At 45.6% G+C, this 18,214-nt stretch overlaps 1 protein-coding gene across 2 annotated transcripts in view; it reads left to right on the top strand.

Moving 5' to 3' along the window:
- dscamb (Down syndrome cell adhesion molecule b) overlaps positions 1-18,214 on the top strand; it is a 148,390-nt gene that overhangs the window by 52,036 nt on the left and 78,140 nt on the right. The window contains exon 1 of one of the 2 annotated variants that reach the window (XM_048981464.1): positions 2,911-2,985. The exons of the other annotated variant lie outside the window; for it this stretch is intronic. Coding sequence (XP_048837421.1) covers positions 2,964-2,985 — 22 coding nt within the window. The 5' untranslated portion in view covers positions 2,911-2,963. Of the gene's footprint in view, positions 1-2,910; positions 2,986-18,214 lie in introns of those variants that run through there. 2 annotated transcript variants of the gene reach the window in all.

The following is an 18,214-nucleotide window of genomic DNA, read 5'->3' as shown; positions in this document are numbered from 1 at the left end:
CATTTGCATGGTTATTTTTTTCTTTTCTCTTTTGCCCTGCTGACGTGGGCGTGGGAGACGGGTGTGTGTGGGGAGGGTGGGGTGTCTGTCACAGGGTGACACACGCGGATAGGTGGTTCCTCCGCAGGACGGCGGACTCCAGCGCATGCACGGCGATCAGATCAATGGCGTCCGGGGATCGTGAATATCAAAGGCTGCTGTTTGGCTGTCTGGAGGCTCCACAGACACTGAAAACTGGGGGGGGGGGTTATTCGTCAGACAGCAGTGGATGGCCTGCACCTTTATACAATAAAGATGGTTCATTGAGGGTGTGTGTGTGTGTGTGTGTGTGTGTGTGTGGAGAGGGGAAGGGGATGCGCGATTTTACCCTATTTGCACTTTTTCCCTTCTTTTTCCGTGACCATGCTTGTAAGAGATTCTGAGCTTCCAGGGCTGCTCTGCACATGGCCGACACCTTGGGCTGCAAAAATAGATTTATTCAACAACAAAAAGGATTATCTGCAGTGTTGTTTTGTTATTTTTAAATGTAGTATTTTTGACTCCCTTCTTAGCTCCTGATATTACTACAGGAGTAGTGTATATATAGGGAGATATATTTTTATTCACAAACACCGCAAATAAATGTTTTTAGATCTTATCTTTTTTCAGGTGTGTCTATTCGGTATATAAAGTGAATAAATGATGGTAGATTCTTTTTAAGCAGTATGTTCCTGTTTTATGTGTCTATATGCACTGTTGCAGACTAATTGACTTCTTGGATTAACAGTTTGATTTGGGATTAGCTAATCCAGGGTTAGATTCTCTGGGTGTCAAACTGATTAATTTATTGTTCTGACTCGCTTGATCTCGGTTTAGCCCCAAACCAGGATTTAACTTTATGTAAATTGAGGACACTGCAGTCTGAAATTCAGTTACTTCGTAATGTCAGTTACTTTGTAATGTGGTGCAATGCCTAGAGATAGCAATCATTGCATTTATGCTTTTTTTGTTGTCAAAAGACATGTTGGATTACAAAAACTATTGGGGGGGGGGAGGGTAGGGATTTATGGCCGTTTTAGGAATAACATTCAGGTGACTGAGGTTTTAAAGGTTGATTAGACTCACCTGCCTCTTCATTCTCAGATTTAATTGATGATTTTAATTTCTCCCACAATAACCTGTGTCATCAGGGACGGATTATGGGTTGTGTGGGCCCCTGAGCAAAACGTTCGCGAGGGCCCCCCCCCACCACCACCACCAGCACTACCACCACAACCACAACAATTCAAGGGCCCTTGGCAGCCAAACACCCTCCCTATAGGGTCAGGGGCCCTTGTAGGCAGAGGATCAAAGAATGTAGGCCCTCTAAAATAGACAAACGAAAATACATTGTTGATAAGAGTTGCAAATTGTTTTGGGTTAGGGGCCCCACGGGCCCCCTGCACCCCAAGGGCCCCTGGGCAGCAGCCCCGCTGGCCCGGTCCATAATCCGTCCCTGTGTGTCATGAGTCTTTCCCTAGACATTGTGTGCAGTCAGTGACTGTTGTCCTTGACAAATTACAGTTTTTTTTAATTGCCAAAAACTTGCTTTATTGTTCATATACACAGTTCATTTTGCCTCGACCACTTTCTTGCACAGTCCACTGATACCCGGATCCGTTCGCACGTCCCGAGAAACACGATCACACTTCGTAGACATGTTTAAAACTTAATCAAGTCTCGAGATGGGTTTCCCTTAAAATGAAGACTCGAATGCTGAGATCTCCTTTCCATGATTAATTCATGTGTGCCGTCGGTGATGCCTTTCAGAAGGTTGCAGAGCTGGCCTGATCGTTTGACAAATGGCAGAGATTAAAACGACATGGAAGGTGCAGGGCGTGTGGGAGGCTGCTGTGACGAGGGTGTTCCTGATGGTGATTGGACAGGGAAATTCCCTATAAAGCAAATAGTTTGTTTGTGAAGGGAGTGCTACTGTCATTAGCCCTGGCAGGTGATCAGGCTCCCTGGACAAAACAGTGGTGAAGGTCATCACAATGGCTTTTTTTCCTCCTTGTTTGCTCAATGTTTCGTGTATGAGGCCCACCCCCCACCCCCCCCAGGCAGATAGGCTAGGGAAGATGGAGATCTTCCCTTGGGATTTCTGGGCGGGGCGCCTCTGTCATAAAGCCAGTCCAGCAAATGGATAGAAGAGTCTGAAAGCTCAAGTTCGAGCCAGCAGCTGCACTGTTCCCAAGGGTGGACTGGGGGCGGCGTCCACAATTGAACATGCAAAGAGGACTGACTGCTGAAGCCTACGTGAAATTTGTCTTTTTTAATCTCGCGGCCGTTGAGGGAAACCCTTTCAGTCTTATCCATAAATCAAGAGGCCGGAGTTAGCATTATCCAGGCACGTTACGGACGGTAATTTGAGTGCCTCACCGCTCGCCCCCTCGTTATCTCTCGTGTTGTAAAAGAGTCTCGCAGATACACTCCGTGTTGAATGAAACAGAATGAGTCATGACTATGTTGGCGTGGCGTGCGTTTACACTCTGCGCGCTGCCAAAGAACGGCGATTACCAATCGCTCTGTCCTTCAAAGGATCGTGCAATTAAACGGGGTCAAAAATAGCAAGCAAACGCTGGCAATTTCGATACAGAGAAATACGTTTCTCCTGATTAGTTGCCATCAACATTTAAAAGTTCAAAGCATGCCACATGCTGCAGACAATTCAGACTATTGTTAAGCATTGATTTGCGACAAATTTGCTTGACAAAACACAGCAGCAAACCGGTTGCTGTTTGCTGTGTTTATTTCTTTTCAAACGTGTGTTTACCCTTTTTTTTTTCCATCGGATCTGATTAGAATTAACCCCCGAAGGCTGCCAGTGTGTTACAGGCGTCTCGTGATTTTGACAGCACGGGGAGAATATTTGTCCTCAAGGTCCGCCTCTCTCCCCAGAGCCTCGTCTCCTTGGTGACGGTGTCGGAGTTGACCGGGAGCTGCAGATGGATCACTGCCCTTTATCAGGTTACACGATTGGCCCATTAAAAAAAAAAATAAAAGATGAGCAGCCTGCCGCTGTAATGGGGAGCCTGGCCCTAAGTGGATCCCACAGCACGGGGCAGCGGGTGAACTGCAGTCACCGGAGCTGCGTGGCTCTATTGTGTCGGCCGGTGGGGTTGATGGTTGGTGGGGGAGTGGGGTTGGGGGAGGGGGGGGGGTATATTAACTCATTTGTGTTAATGTGAATAGCGGACAAAAGAATGCGGCGTGACAATGAGGTCCTTCTGCGTGCCACTTCGTTTGTAAACCCACGATCCAATTAGGTCAGGGGCCTGCGATCCAAATGAACTGTTACTCAGCACATTCGCGTGCAAACACTTAAATCCAAATGCAAATTAAGTTTAAATTTGCTCATTGTAAACTGAACTACAAGATATACAGGGAAAGGTGTGATGGGGTGATGGCTTAGATGTGATATGTTTATTACCAGAATCTTCAGAGAGAGAGAGAGAGAGAGAGAGAGAGATAGATAGATAGATAGATAGATAGATAGATAGATAGATAGATAGATCTCCACCTCTGCCAGTTACCATTTCAGTTCCATTCACTGCACTGAAGTATTGTGTAGTATACATATACTCTGAAGATTCTGTTTTTTCCCTGCAGATGAACAGCAGTTTCAGTGTTACTGTATGTATCTGACATTCATGAATACGCGGAAATAAAAAGTCACCAATAAAAAAAACCGTCAAGAGTAAATTGGGCCGTTCAGCTAGAGAGATTTATTCAGTGGGTGTTAATTTGATTGATTTATGAATCATTTTTGTTTTTAATGTCATAAGTAAATATTCTCTAAAATAATAACATTAATTATGCCTAAATATGTAAACTTTTGCATAATGTTTGTCATTTGTAAGTGCTGCTTGATATTTAAAATAGCCCTCCGCAATAACAAACATGTGTGTCCGCTTTCATCCATGCCCGCTCCCCCCCCCCCACACACACACACACTGAAGTTCCAGTGATGCATGGTGGAGTGGATCCAGGGTCTCATGTTCTGTGTTTCGCTTACGCGTGGTGTCTTTGGGCTGTAGCCTGCCCCTCAGTGGGCCATGTTCTGGCTGTGTCTGGTAAGCAGGTCAGGAATCGACTCCCTGGATTAAGTTCAAAGCCACACAGTGATATCTCTCTAAAGTAATTACCCCATGCCTCACCCAGGCAGAATTTGGGGGGTGTGGTAATCTCAGTGGCATATGGAGATGACGGTGCCTAAAATAATAATAAGAAGAACAACACTAAATCAAAAGGACCAGGAATTATGAACTGGAGTTTCAAACTTGAATGAAACCAGCTACATACCGTTAGCTTAGCTCTAAAGAGCAACATAAATTGGCAAAAAACAGTACATGCATCTTCAGAAATGATATATCTTAAGCAGATTTTCTTGTGTGACCTATATTGCACTTTACAACGTCCTATAAAGGTGCATAACAAGGAATACAATTTAGCGTCAATATTGTGGCATTTGTGTGGTATACGCTGGTTTGTCGTAGCAGCTAATCTATACTCCAGAACCCATATCAAATACCATTAAAGCACTTACTTGTGGCTGGAGCGAGTGTATGAACATTGTGGCCTAATTTCCTTTGCGGTCTCTGCTGACCCAGTGATACAATAATGAAGATTGTGCAGGCTCCAGTGCAGCAGCCAGTCTGCAGGACAAATGCGTCAAGCCTGCCCAGCTAATAGAGGCTCCTCTAGTTCAATGATTGAAATGAGTCTCCCTGGGCATCTAGCTTTTTATCTGTCATCTGAAAACCTTTCTTTCGGACCTCTACAAGTGGATAGGGGTTATATTTTGATGGTACCACTGTCTTCTCTACATACTAGCTAAACCCTTGAGTCTTATTGTTATTGTAATTATATATTTCTTTTTTGCTTTGTGTTGAAGACGCTTATCTGGAAAGCAATTCACTCAGGAGCCCTGAAAAATTTGGAACGTAATTGGATTGGTCTGGGTTGGGGACCCAATATGATATAATTTCATGGGGTCCAACATGTCTAACAGCGCCTTCGCTATCCAGGGAAGATTTTTTACATAAGGAAAGGCTGTGTTTATTTCCGGCCAGCTCTTTCCGGCAGAAAGTTGCGAAAATGTGGCGTCCACTTCCCTGCGGGGGCGGGTCATGGCCCCGTCGCTCACCGGCAGCGGCTCCGGTCGACTCTGACAGACTCTGACCTCTGCGACGCACTGCCTGTGCAGCAGAGATAACAGCGAGAGGTGGGCGGAGTGAAGGGGGGTGACGGCGGCGTTCTGATTGGTGGGACAGTTCTGACGCCGTGTAGGGCGGAAGAGTGAGGATTGGTGCTGAGATAAGGGTGTCACAGACTAGGTGAGTCACGGAACAGTCAGGTGGGGAGCGCACAGCTCACCCCTCCATGGCCTACTCGCTCATCGCCTCTGCTGTCTCTCTCCCCTTCCAATCTCCGCAAATAGGATTACACCAGGATCCGATTGTTCGTGGCCAAAAAGGAGAGAAGGCCGCCTCTGATGTTTATTAAGCACCCAGGCAGTTGATATAAAAGCTTGGCGTCTTCATTTCAGGACTTGTTACCCTTGAGACATTTTGTTTTTTTATTTTTAGGAGTCACGTGGTTGGGGGGGGGGTAATAATATTCAGTTGCGGCCACTGGGCTTTACAGTTGTTTTGGTCCACTTTTGGCTTGAGGGTGTCCTATAAGGGCGAATTTACATCAATAAGCTTCAGTAAGCGAGGCTTTTAATGCCTAGTTGGGATCTAATCAGTGGTTGCATAATGAAATGGTGAAGTTCAAGCTTATTAGTTAGTTGCATGGTTGCCCATAACACTGACCCCTCCCCCACCCCGTGGTACGTTGCTGTTTTACGATTGTCAGTGCGATACTAGGGCACATTTTTCCACTTCTAAAATTAGACACCATTACGTGGAGCTTCAGTGGTCGAACGCAGCGGCGGCCGCCCGGCCTGAAATGTGACGTGCCCTTCAGTCCCTGGAGCTGACAGCAGGGGGCGCCGTGCTGAAAGAGCAGCGGCGAGTCGCAAAAACATCGAGCCGCAATTTCTACGGCGCGAGACTCAGCTGCAGGAATAGGAGAAAATATGAAACTGCAAGCTTTCGTAAGCGATTTAGGATAAAACCGCCATTAAGTGGCTGAATGGGTATGTAATGTAAATGTAATGCTCTCCCAAGGCTGATCGTTCCTAAACAATAAAAAGCTCATCCACACGAGAAGCCTTCTTCAAATGCCCCCTTTCTGAAGGTTTTATTATTGTTTTTTTTCTGTACAATTAAGTACAGATGGTCTACAGCCAATAGACAGAGACAGTGACAAGACAGATGATCGTCCTTCGGCCGAGCTTAAATTTTTAGCTGGGATTTCGTTGTAATCCACATATGTTGTAGTTTACCAGAGGAAAATCTACAGGGGTTCCCCTACCCATCTTATTCCCTGTCTTATATAAAGGTCCTGATTTATATTTCAAACATATTGTTGTGCAGGGGTGGATAGTTCAGGTCCAGAAAGTAAAAATCCAGACCAAGAGTTTGTTTCAACCAACCAGTTCCATACAAAGAGTAACTGTCATGACAATATACTTATATAAACAATTATTCTTATATTTGAATTCCCACTGTTACTGCTTGTAACCTTTTCTTTATGCTTAAAAGGTTGTGTTTGTCAGTGGAACCGCTTATGAATTATGAGAATTTACTAAACTGACTATGATTTGTTGCCACTGTAATGGGTGAGAAATTGTGACTTCGATACCCAGATGTGAGAAGCCTTGTTTGGCGAGCCCAAGGCCGGGCGTCTCAGCATACCTCTGTGAAGAGAAGTCACCAAACAAAAGCAAGATCAATGTTGGAAATTCAGTCATGCTGTCTTAGAAATACTCTCTACCTGAATGCAGCTGAAACCAAGCGGGGACCGAGTTTTTGCGGCGGGGGGGGGGGGGGGGCACCCATTAAACGTTTGATTGCTTGGTTAGATTCCCATCCAAGGAGACTGTCTTCCGAGGTCGGTCTCCAAACCCCAGGAGAGAGCAGTAATTAACAAGGGAGCGAGGGAGACAGCTTTCAGCTATGCGTTTATATTCAAGTTTTAATGATAAATAAAAAAGGAAGTTATGCCCTGGGGCAGCTGTTGACATTGCATAGCGAACCCCTGTACTATACAGCTCCAATTATTCTAATGTATTTATATATCATTGCTAAACGGAAGCCACTGTTCCAGATTCATCTACATAAAGCAATATGGTGAAGCCTGCGGGCACGAACAGATGAGAGCGTTTAGCAAACCACCACGTTCACCCCCCCCCCCCCAAACACCACCCCCCCCCCCCCAGCCCCATGCGCCCATCCTGCACCCCCTGCAGTCTGCTCTGTTAACTTGTCACTTGTCATCGCCAAAATTCAAGACGCCATATGCCATGCTCTGATTGTGGGAACATCCCGCCCCCCCACCTCAGCCCTCCCACCCTAAACCAACCTACATGCCTGTACGCAACCCATAAAAATCTCTAAGAATCTTTCGACGAAGGAGGATGTTGGGGGGGGGTGGAGAAAAGCCCCCCCCCCCCCTTTGTGCCCCAGTGCCAGCGATGAAAGTACCGCCATTTTTATTTCCCGCTTTTTTATTGATCTGCCGCGCATTGCCGCGATCACAGGACCCCCACATGCGCTCCGACTTTCTTGCATAATGTGCGAATCCCGTTTCACTCGCGCGGTGCTGACGACTGTAGCGCCGCCGCGGCTCGAACAAACGGCTTTCTGGCTGATTGCTCTCTCTTGTGTCACGCCGGAGCTGTTTCATTGACGCCGGCGCCCCCATGCCTGGGAAACCCCCTTACCCTGACGTCAGCCCCTACTGATACGTCACCTGATGGATGCATGCAATTTAACTACCCCCACCCCTCGCTCCACCTTGCGGCAGTAGCCCAAATATCAATTACATTAACTCAATGACCTCAGAGAGGTCAAAGGTCAAAGGTGAACCTCATCCAAAAATGATATAGAGACGCTCCACTGTGTGCAAGTTCCTTTTTATGGCAAGGGGCATGTTTATTGTGTTCTTTAATGGACACGACGTGCTTACTGGTGAACCATTTGTCTCTCATGCCATAAGAGAGTGTGTCTGTATGAGGCGGTCCATAAAGCATCTCAGCCCGGGTTCTTATTTGATCTGATTGCTTCACATTCAGGGGAGGGGCTGGCAATCTGGATGGGGGGTTGAGGGCTGCACCCCACTGCGCTCATGCATGCGAACACCTGCAATGCACGTTCGCTGGCTTTTACTGGTTGCCTTGATTTGTTCTCTTGATCTCCACTTGTTTTTTTTTTTTCTTCAACCTCTGTTTCTGTCGTCAGACTCTGCTTTTGGCGAAGGGTGGGGGGGGGTTTATTGAAAGCTCAAAGGGTGTAGTACTCAGGTTTTTGGGTGGTGGAGGGGTACTCACTGTCTTTGTGATGTGAAGGGAGAAATAAGTCATCAGTGTGTCAGTGAGGTTGATGTGTCATGCTCTGACTGTCACTCCCCCCCGTTCCCTTTGCTATTATTCTCTCTGATACTGACTGCTGACTGGCCCTCTGACAGTAATTAGTCTTGAAAAGGACATTTTTAGCAAAAGCTTTCAAATGTTATTTTTTTTCCCCTTTCAGTTAGACAAGTTGTCACCCCCCCCTCCCCCCCCAGTCCTTCCCCACCTTCTCTTATTCTGTAGCTGCCTTGGTTTCTACAAGCAGGAATCTCATTATTCAGATCTCTTACAGTCAGTTTATCCCTTATTAGTTTTGAATCCCACTCTTCTTTGTACTTATACTTGTGAAGGAAAGGTGTGGTTTTGTCACTGCAACTGCATGGATTCTCCCTGAGGTGGGGTGGCCTTCCCAGCTGGATCTGACAGGACATTGTTTGGCTGACACTGTTTTTAAGGTCATCCGAACAGCAGGGGGCAGCATCTCCATTTCAGCCGCCCTATTGTGTTGTTTTGTCTCTCCACTTCTGCTTCCCCATGGGTATGTAGTTATTGCTCTCTTGGGGTTAGAGAGGAGCTATTCTCTGTGTCGTAGGGGTCTCAACTGGGGCACTGGGCCGCCCTACTGAAACCTTCCGGAACCTAATCTGCTGTGGGTCTGTCTCAGGGACATAATTAAGCCGAGATCCATCTATCTTAGCTGCTTATCCTGGCCGAGGTCACAGAAAGGCCAGGACTCCATCCTTGGCAGTTGAGGGTTGGGGTTTACCCTACACCCGGTGCCAGTCCATCAGTAGGCACGTACATGCACACTGCGATCACTTTTGGGACTTCAGTTAGCCTCATTGGACTACTAGAGGAAAGCAGGGTAAGACATCCCAAATGAGTACATGCAAATCCGTACACAGACAGTGGAGATAGAATCTGAGCGCCCAACCCTGGAGGTGTGAGGTAACAGTGTTACCCACTGAGCCGCCCTGGACGTGTAGATGAAAAGCAATTTTCACCCATATGTCCTTGTCTTTTTCTCGCTCTTCCTCAGTGGTCATCCTGGTTTCTTGCTGCGCAAAGGTCACCGGCCATATTGAGGTACCTGCTCAGATTGGCCAATCGCAGGCATGTAGCCCCGTTCCCATTGGCTGTTTCTGGGGGTGTGGGCAGGGCTGAGTGGCAAACATGTAATGGACTCCGGTGGGTTGTCACTCACTGAATTATCCACTGTGCTAAAGTTAACTCTGCTATGAGAGGTGACACCACCGTCTTGGCAAATGAACACAGAAGCGTAAGGAGACTTCTGTACTCAAAAGGAAAGCAACTAGTGTAAACTATGTAGCTGGGACTGTTATTAGCTGGATTTCCTGTGTTCAGGAAAGAAAGATTTTACAGTGTTTCAATACAGACACAAGACAAGTAGTGCTGTCAGTTTCTTCTGTTTTCATCCTGACATGTATATCCATCTTCAAGAAAGACTCCTTATGTAAATGTACAAGAAAGGCAAACAAATGTTGTTATAAAGAAAAAAGAGCTAAAGTAACACCATAAAAAGTGGTAAAAAAGAAGGGGGCTTTTAAAAAAGAAATAATTAAAAAAAAGAAAATAATAAAGAAAAATGTATTTTCCCAGTAAGTAATTTTGTCCGGGGAGCTCACCAATGAAGCGAAAGGGTCCCAGAGGAGAAGAGAGCCCCGTGGGTCTCAGTAGGTCACCCACAGTGTTATTGGCAGGCAGAATAATGATGCCCGGTATCCACAGACCGCAGAAGAGGGGAAAGCTGACAGTGCTGCTCACAGACACTTCTAAAGGAGCAGCCTCACTCAAAGCCCATCTTCTGTTTTTGTTTTCTTCTTTAGATTTAGTTTAGAGTCATATTTTTCTCGCCGGAGATGAATACGGTGTACTTCCAGGAACCCATCGAACATGGCCCTCTGATCTGGCATGTAGCCCCCCCCCCCGCCCCCCCCCAACAAATGGAAGATGCATCACTTCCTGTGCCATTGTCAGTGCCCGCGTGTCGCTCTCCCCGGTTGTCACAGTAACCATCTCACCTTCCCTCTCCCGTCACCCCTAATGGGAAGACCGAACGCCTGCCAGCAGATCTGGAGGCGCCGGCGTGACGACAAAAGGAAGTTCTCCTTCGGCAAAGCCGCAGAGGCATTTGTGCTTTTCCCCTCGCATCCTTTATTGTTTCCGTCTTCTCTTCCCAGCTTTTATTTTCTTCCTCCGGTAGATCGCAGAATCCTTTTAGGGTGGGAGAGGCTGTTAGCACGAGCCTCAGCGCCGGCCTGTGAAGGGGGAATAGGCTCGAGGCGGCAGAAGGGGCAGGACAGAGAGAGAGCTAGAGTCGGGGGGGGGGGGGGATGGAGAGAGAGAAAGAGAGAGTGGATGAGAGAAACAGGGAGGGAGAGTGAGAGAGATGGGAGGAGAGAGGGAGAGAGAGTGAGGGAAAGAGAGAGTGAGAAAGATGGGGAGAGAGTGAGAGAGACAGGGAGAGAAACTGGGAGGGAAAGAGAGAGTGAGAGAGACAGGGAGAGAAATGGGGAGAGAAAGAGAGAGTGAGACAGGGAGAGAGACAGGGAGAGAAATGGGGAGAGAAAGAGAGAGTGAGACAGGGAGAGAGACAGGGAGAGAAAGAAAGAGTGAGAGATACAGGGAGAGAAAGAGAGAGTGAGAGACAGGGAGAGAAACTGGGAGAGAAAGAAAGAGTGAGAGATACAGGGAGAGAAACTGGGAGAGAGAAAGAGTGAGACAGGGAGAGAAACTGAGAGAAAGAAAGAGTGAGAGAGACAGGGAGAGAAAGAAAGAGTGAGACAGGGAGAGAAACGGAAAGAAAGAGTGAGAGAGACAGGGAGAGAAAGAAAGAGTGAGAGACAGGGAGAGAAACTGGGAGAGAAAGAAAGTGAGAGAGACGGGGGGGAAGAGCCAGGAAGAGAGTGTAAGACAAGAGAAGATGGCCTCTTAACACAATATCTCTAGCTTTTGCAAATTTGCAGTCTACACAGAACTGTCTTATTTCAAAACCCCTAGACAAAGCTTTCACTCCCCCCCCCCCCCCAAGTAAAATAGTGGGTACCCCAGCCCTGCACCCTGGCCATGGGTTGTTTGGGGGCCAGACAAAAAAAGAATGCTGCAATTCAGCACCTGAGTTCCCGCCTCTTAATGGCGTCACATGCACGCCAATACAATTACATAACCGTAACAGCTAATTACCTTGGACAGCAGCAATTATAATTACAATCAGAAATTAAAGTTTAATTAATGCTAACTATTCTTGGCGTGATTCGCCGGAATGTTATTGCGGGCGATTCTCTTTGGTTTTATTTCTTGGTAATTGAGGAAATTTTGTCCAAAGTGATTAAAATCACCACAGCCAGACGACCGCGTTGCACCGCTGAAAGCTTGTTAATTACCCAGATATTTTTATTGTCTGTTCAATTTAGAAATTCAGTGCTAGCTAATACCTATAAGTGAACGATTCGTATATTTTCCATGCGAAATAAGGAGGCTTTTGCTTTTTGTTTGATCGTTTGACCCAGTGGGGCATGGGATTGCAGCCCGTGTTTGTAAATGGAGATGTTGTGTTGCTCTGATATCGCACCTTAGATTTCAGGGAGGTGAGTGACGGACAGTGGAGGGGAAGGGATCACTGGCTAGCTTTGGTTGTATTTTGGTAATACCAGATACCGCGATATTTTCATTCGGTTTTATTGGTAAAGAATGGAATAGCTTTGCTTTAATAATACAGCCAAAATACCATATTCTGTGCTATAACGCCTGGACCATATGACATTAAAAACTAGATACCGCCCAAGCCTGATGCTCCATGATCATGCAGGTAAAACTTCTTGCTGGCTAATTTTACCACAGTTTAGCAGAACAACAGATTTCAGAGACATGGTGCATCATTTGCAGGTTTCATGGAGCTGATTGGTTGGTCCCACCGCCACTAGTATCTTGGCTCCACCTCCTCTGCAATGTGATTGGTGATTTCCCTGAACCAGTCATTAGTCCTTCGTCCCTCGGAATGTTTTTGTCTAAGTAAAAGTCCCATGAGCCGTTCCTTGCTGCCATACTTAAATGTACACATGGTCTATCTGCTGCACTTTCGAAGAACAAGCACAGAGAACCCCCTGCGTTGTTACGTAACCTTTTTCTGTGGCCTTCTGCACCTTTTACAGTACGTAAGGAGATGCAGGCACGGCTAAAGCAAAGAGCAGTTGTAAGATTAGCTACAATTGGGATGGAGAATAGAGTCATGTGACAAGGCGACTGAGGGAAGGAAGCAGAGTTGGTGAAAAATGAATGGGCAGCAGATTCAGGTTCCAGAAGGTTCCACAGCGAGATGTAGGATCGTGGATCCGGGTGTGGGAGGGTGACTGACCAGTGACCAATGTTATACTGTCATATCCAAATAATCGCTTGAAGCTGTGTGTGTTTTGTTTTGTTGCTATCATGTCATGGTTTTGATTATTCAGTCATCGTAAGAGGATATGAACATGTGTGTCTGCATTACCCACAGTACGTTTTCTCATAAATTAAATGGGATAGTTCTAGAACTGAGAAGTTGGGCTCGCTAACACAAGTTCTGATGAGCTTCTGTAACTGTGTCACTCAGAATTGAGAGTTCAGGCTTTTTATTTTATTGCATCAATCTGCTTGAAATCAATAGATTTTTTTTCCTTGTACTGGGCTTGGTCCCAAGTCTACAGTAAGTCTTCTTTCTCAGAATAGCCAATCAACATCTTAGGATTTATTACTCTTAGTTCCTATTGGCCTGACTTACAAGCAAAACAAGTGATGTGTAGCTACAGTATCATGCTAGCATCCAAAATAACTCACAGAACTTGTGTCAAGTAGATCCATATTGCCGACCTCATTGCTGTGACCCTACTAATGAAGTCCAAAGTTTCGCCTTAGAACAGTCTCTAATCTGACTTTTTTTTCCACTTCAATCATGAATACTGCATTTGGACCAATTAATTTCAGCAAGAGGATCGTTTGAGATTGTAGCTCAGCGAGGCATTACGAGGAAGCAGATGACACCAGTGAATATGTAGAAATCCTGCATTTTTTTGTATTTTTACATGGAAACGCACTGAAAGAATTCATCTGTCCGGATGTGTAACTAGTACAGCATTAATAATTTTGCATTTTCTGGGGCACTGCGCAAATCCCCGTTCTTCTCATTCATGGCTTTACAGGGTCATAATTTTCAAAAATGGACACAGTACTTTTAAATGCCCAGATACAACGCTTACAGCAGTGGGTGTTACAAAAAAATTAACTTGGGAGATTTTCCATTTGATTGCATTATGGAAGCATTAAATGATGACTTATTAGCATTTAAAAAATTTCGCATCTAAATCCCATCTAACCTTCTACCATTGGCTGATCATTCAGTCTCCAACTTAGCTGCCATGTCTACCTCCGATCATGCATGTGGCCTCACTGTCCTGTGCAGCCTCTGAACCTTCCGGAAATGGCACCAACTCCAAGGCCCAAGGCATGATCTAGCCCTGCTGCGGAGACTCCAGGATATTAATGGTCAACCTCAAGCGATTGACAGAGTCACAGTTATGAATCAAAAGATGAAGATGAACAGAAAATTGGTCACTGAAGTCCAGCTGCCCACAGTTAACTGCTGTTCCTCCAGCTGCGACCCAGAGCTTCAGAACTTGGGCCCTTAATGTATGAGTGTAGGGATGATGTTGCCATTTTGATATTGTTGGTGTTTTTTTGATGGGCCAGTGGTCTGACTCTGCTTTGTCATCTCGACTGCTTGTGCCATGCTAAGTGTTTCATATTTGTGCTTTATAGGTTCCTGTCAACAAGTAACTCGGGCTTAATTAAAGCTGATGTACACGACTTTCTAATTGCTTGTGTGATTTACATCGCATTAGGAGCGCCGTAAACAGCAGTGAAACCAAATGAATGAGCAGATGTTCTTTTCGTTATTTGCCTAACCTTCTGAAGAGCTGGCAAGCGTGCAGCTAGGGGCTACCTCGGTGCCACGAGCGCCACTGCGGTGGGATTCCTGCGCAGTGTCCAAGAACTGCTGCGTCCAGGGAGACCCGTCCCCCCTCCCCCCCTTCCCACAATTACAGGGGCTGTGCAGGTGCACCTGGTCCCTCCAGAGGTTTATCTGGTGGCTGCCACCTGGTGTCTCTCCACATTCTACATCCTCTGCTAAATTACAGTTCAATACCAATTAAGGCGTTTTGTGCTCAGCGAATGCCCGCGGATTACGCAAACAATTACCCTTTCAGACTTCGTAACGTGATTTAGGGGGAGACCGTGCTGACATGAGTTAGCCTGCATGATGTCAGCTTAATGAAATATTAACAATGCCTTGTAAAAGTAGCGCGGCTACTGTAGCTTTCTGTCAGAAGGCAGTCAATATGTCGGTTGAATAAAGATTGCTGACGTTTTTTTTTATTTATTTATTTATTTTTTTTACATCGTAACGGTACAGGTATCCGCTCCCATAACATCCCCGGCTTTTTAAATGACAGTGAAGGTTTATTCTTGAGATGTCATATTAAACTTAACGTCAGAACCCTGGAAAGCCTGGAGCTTGGGGTTATGATCTGTGCGGAAAATCTGGGAAAACAAGAGAGACAAGAAAAGAAGCGGCAGCCAAAAAAATACAAATAAAAAAAAAAATGTCAGAAAGAGATTAATCAGGACCGGTGACGCCGTTGGTGCTGCACACCACGTATTTACAGTTTGCACCGCCGCTGTGTCAACAGCAACAGAGGTAGCCTCCTCGATTCATCACAAGTTTTGCTGTCAACTTAATTAGTCGCTTCTGACATTAATTACATGAAGTGCAAGAAGTCACAATCTCAAGTAGATCAAATTAAGTGCTGTGCAAATCCTGAAGTGTCTCATTCCAATCGCGGTGCTGACAATCGTCAATCTTGGGGGAATCATGTGACTGCTCTCAGCTGCTAAATTGGATCTTAACACTGGAAATTATCCGATCTGTGTGAGTGAGTGCTTGCCTAGTGGCTCCTGAAAAAATTGCTAATCTCTTGTGTGAGATCGTATTGCCAGTGCACATATGCAGATAAATTACAAACAGCACATACTGAATGGTCAGGCTTTTTCACCACATTTGTTCTCCTTGCTAAGTTCAACACCACACATAACAAACATTCACAGGTTTTGTAATTGTATTTGTGTATATATTTTTGTATATGCTATCCATGTTATACACTTATTTATGCATACAGTGAATAATAATGGCCATAAAATCTGGAACTAGTTTGTTTATATCTGTTTTGTACTCTGTTAATGTTGATTTTGGAATTAAACAGTTATATTGTTTATCGTAATGCTTTGGGCAAATTTCTCTTCTAAGGAACATTTTTGGCTCAAATGAAAGAGTGCTGCATATATTTATACACACACACATACACACACACACACACATATGATGGGTATACCTATCCTTATGGGGCCTGCTCATTCACTTCTATGAGAAAAATGCTAGTAAAATACATGAGTTTTTGCATTTTTAGTTTTTTCATAGCAGTCACTGATTTTTATAAAATAGAGTTTTCCCTTATGGGGACCAGGAAACCGGTCCCCATAAGGGAAAAAAAACTGATATTTATCACATTATGGGGACATTGTGTCCCCATAAGGATAGATATACCCGCTCACACACATACACACACACACACACACACACATGAACACATACTGTATAGCACCTAATACAACACGCACTGACTTTAGTTAATATGGTTTACGATTACGCCCCCCCCAAAGGAGGGTGAACATTTTCAGCAAAAAAAAAACAACTGTAGGGAGCAATCTTCTGTTTCCACGGTAACATCAATTCATATTCCTTAGCCTGAGAAGCTGTCAGATAGGCCACTGCTGACTAACCCTGAGAGAGAGAGAGAGAGAGAGAGAGAGAGAGAGACAGAGAGAGAGAGAGAGAGACAAATGTCCACCTTCCTCAGAGCATATTAGGCTCGGAGCCTGCAGAAGAAGCTGACCTTTATTGTACCCAAGACGAGTTGATCTGTATTCTCACTGTATAAAAAACACAAATTATAGCATAAAATGTAGATGTGATTACATGTTATTGATTATATTAACATATACATTTACTGCAATGGACTTCCCACTCATATCAGCAACAGAATAAGCACTTACACTTCATTTATGCGTCTGGTAGTGTGGGAAAATGGAAAGTGACAATGGATAAAGTGGCATGACAGGCAGCCTGAACCAGAGATGAAATGTAGCTGTGATGCTGCAGGATCAGTGGCCATGTCCTCATACCCCGTCAGAAGGTGAAAACATGGGTATGACATTCTGGGCGGCTTTACTTAGACAGGCTGCACATTGAAACTGCAGAGCAGACCTTCATATAATCTTTACAGTATGGGCGTACAAGCTGGGCGGTTTGATTTAATGAGCAGACCTTGGTCAGGGCGCATACTGACCTTGTATCCCGGGGATTGCTGGAACGATCTAGCTGTAAGGTTTTATTGAATAGCCTGAGAAGCTCCTCGTCTCCCACGTGGGGATTCCGCAGGCTGGGGAGGTGGTCATGGGAGCAGATAAAGAGACACAAGGCTTCTGTCTTCAACTTGGAAGATACTGGGAAAGGCGGAAACTTTGGTCACCGTACCCTGCATGCTTTTTATTCGGTTTTGCGGGGTTCAGTTGAAAAAGGAGCCGCGATAGGAGTGGGGGTGGGTAGCAGGGTGGCTAAGGTCCGGTCGCTGTGAGCCTCGCGGGAGAACGTGGAGGAGAAGGAGTACATCAAACTTCGAAGCATTTCTGAAAAACATGGAATTGCGTTCTTACCCTTTTTAACGGTTTCGGCTGCTGTTTGCGGTGCTTATTCTTTATAAACCCTTTCCCAGTTACCCCTTCGTCGATGAGGGGTGCACAAAAGGTGACGCGCTTGCAGGCAGGAATTTGCATACCCCCAGCCGCTGCCACCGCCCCCTCCGCACACAATGCTGGATGGCATGCGGCAGTGACAGCCAGCATGTTCCAGCCTTGTCAGGGATTTATGTTAATGGGGCACCTTTGGTAGAGCGGGAGGGCTGCTGACAGCAACAACTGCAATTTCAGGATCCTAAGGCTAAAAGCGTCTGAGTCTGCTCGAGATTCCCTGCAAACTGTGTGTGACAGGAAGCTCGCCAGCGGCGGTGGGGGAGGGGGAGTGCTACGCAGCCAGCCACGGCCGCTGACCTAATTAAAATGTTAATTGACAGCGTGATGTCATCGAGAGAGCCATTAAGCTCCCTGGCTAGTCGGACGCAGAGTTATAGGTTCTAGGAATATGCTTCCGGTCTCTAGGTATTAGCTAGAACATGTCCTCTGAAGCCTCTACATGGACAAAGAACAGCGAGCATGACTGTGCTTTACAGTTTTTCCAGGGATTCAAAGTCACACAGGCCTCAGTGGTACTTTCTGTTTTATTAAGGCCAGGACATCGTAAGGATAAAACTGTAACCAACCTCTTTGTGCTTCAGGTACCTGCCGATGTCACATTTCCTTTGAGAGTTCAGTGTTCCTTTCTTGCTCATTTCTCGTCCGTTTAGTACATAAATTCTGTAAACTTGAACTTAAGTATTAAAACCGGACCCCATGTCAGAAATCAGCATCTGATATGAAGCTCGTCGCTTCAAAGAATTTTCTGTAACACTTCACTTAAGACCATGATTTTAGTCATTTACAGTATAAACATGTTCGTAATGTATTGTAATGCAT

The sequence above is a fragment of the Brienomyrus brachyistius genome, chromosome 17 (genome assembly GCF_023856365.1).
Source record: "Brienomyrus brachyistius isolate T26 chromosome 17, BBRACH_0.4, whole genome shotgun sequence".
Taxonomy (NCBI): Eukaryota; Metazoa; Chordata; class Actinopteri; order Osteoglossiformes; family Mormyridae; genus Brienomyrus; species Brienomyrus brachyistius.
The sequence above is the reverse complement of the archived record's forward strand: the minus strand, read 5'-3'. Positions and strand labels throughout refer to the sequence as shown.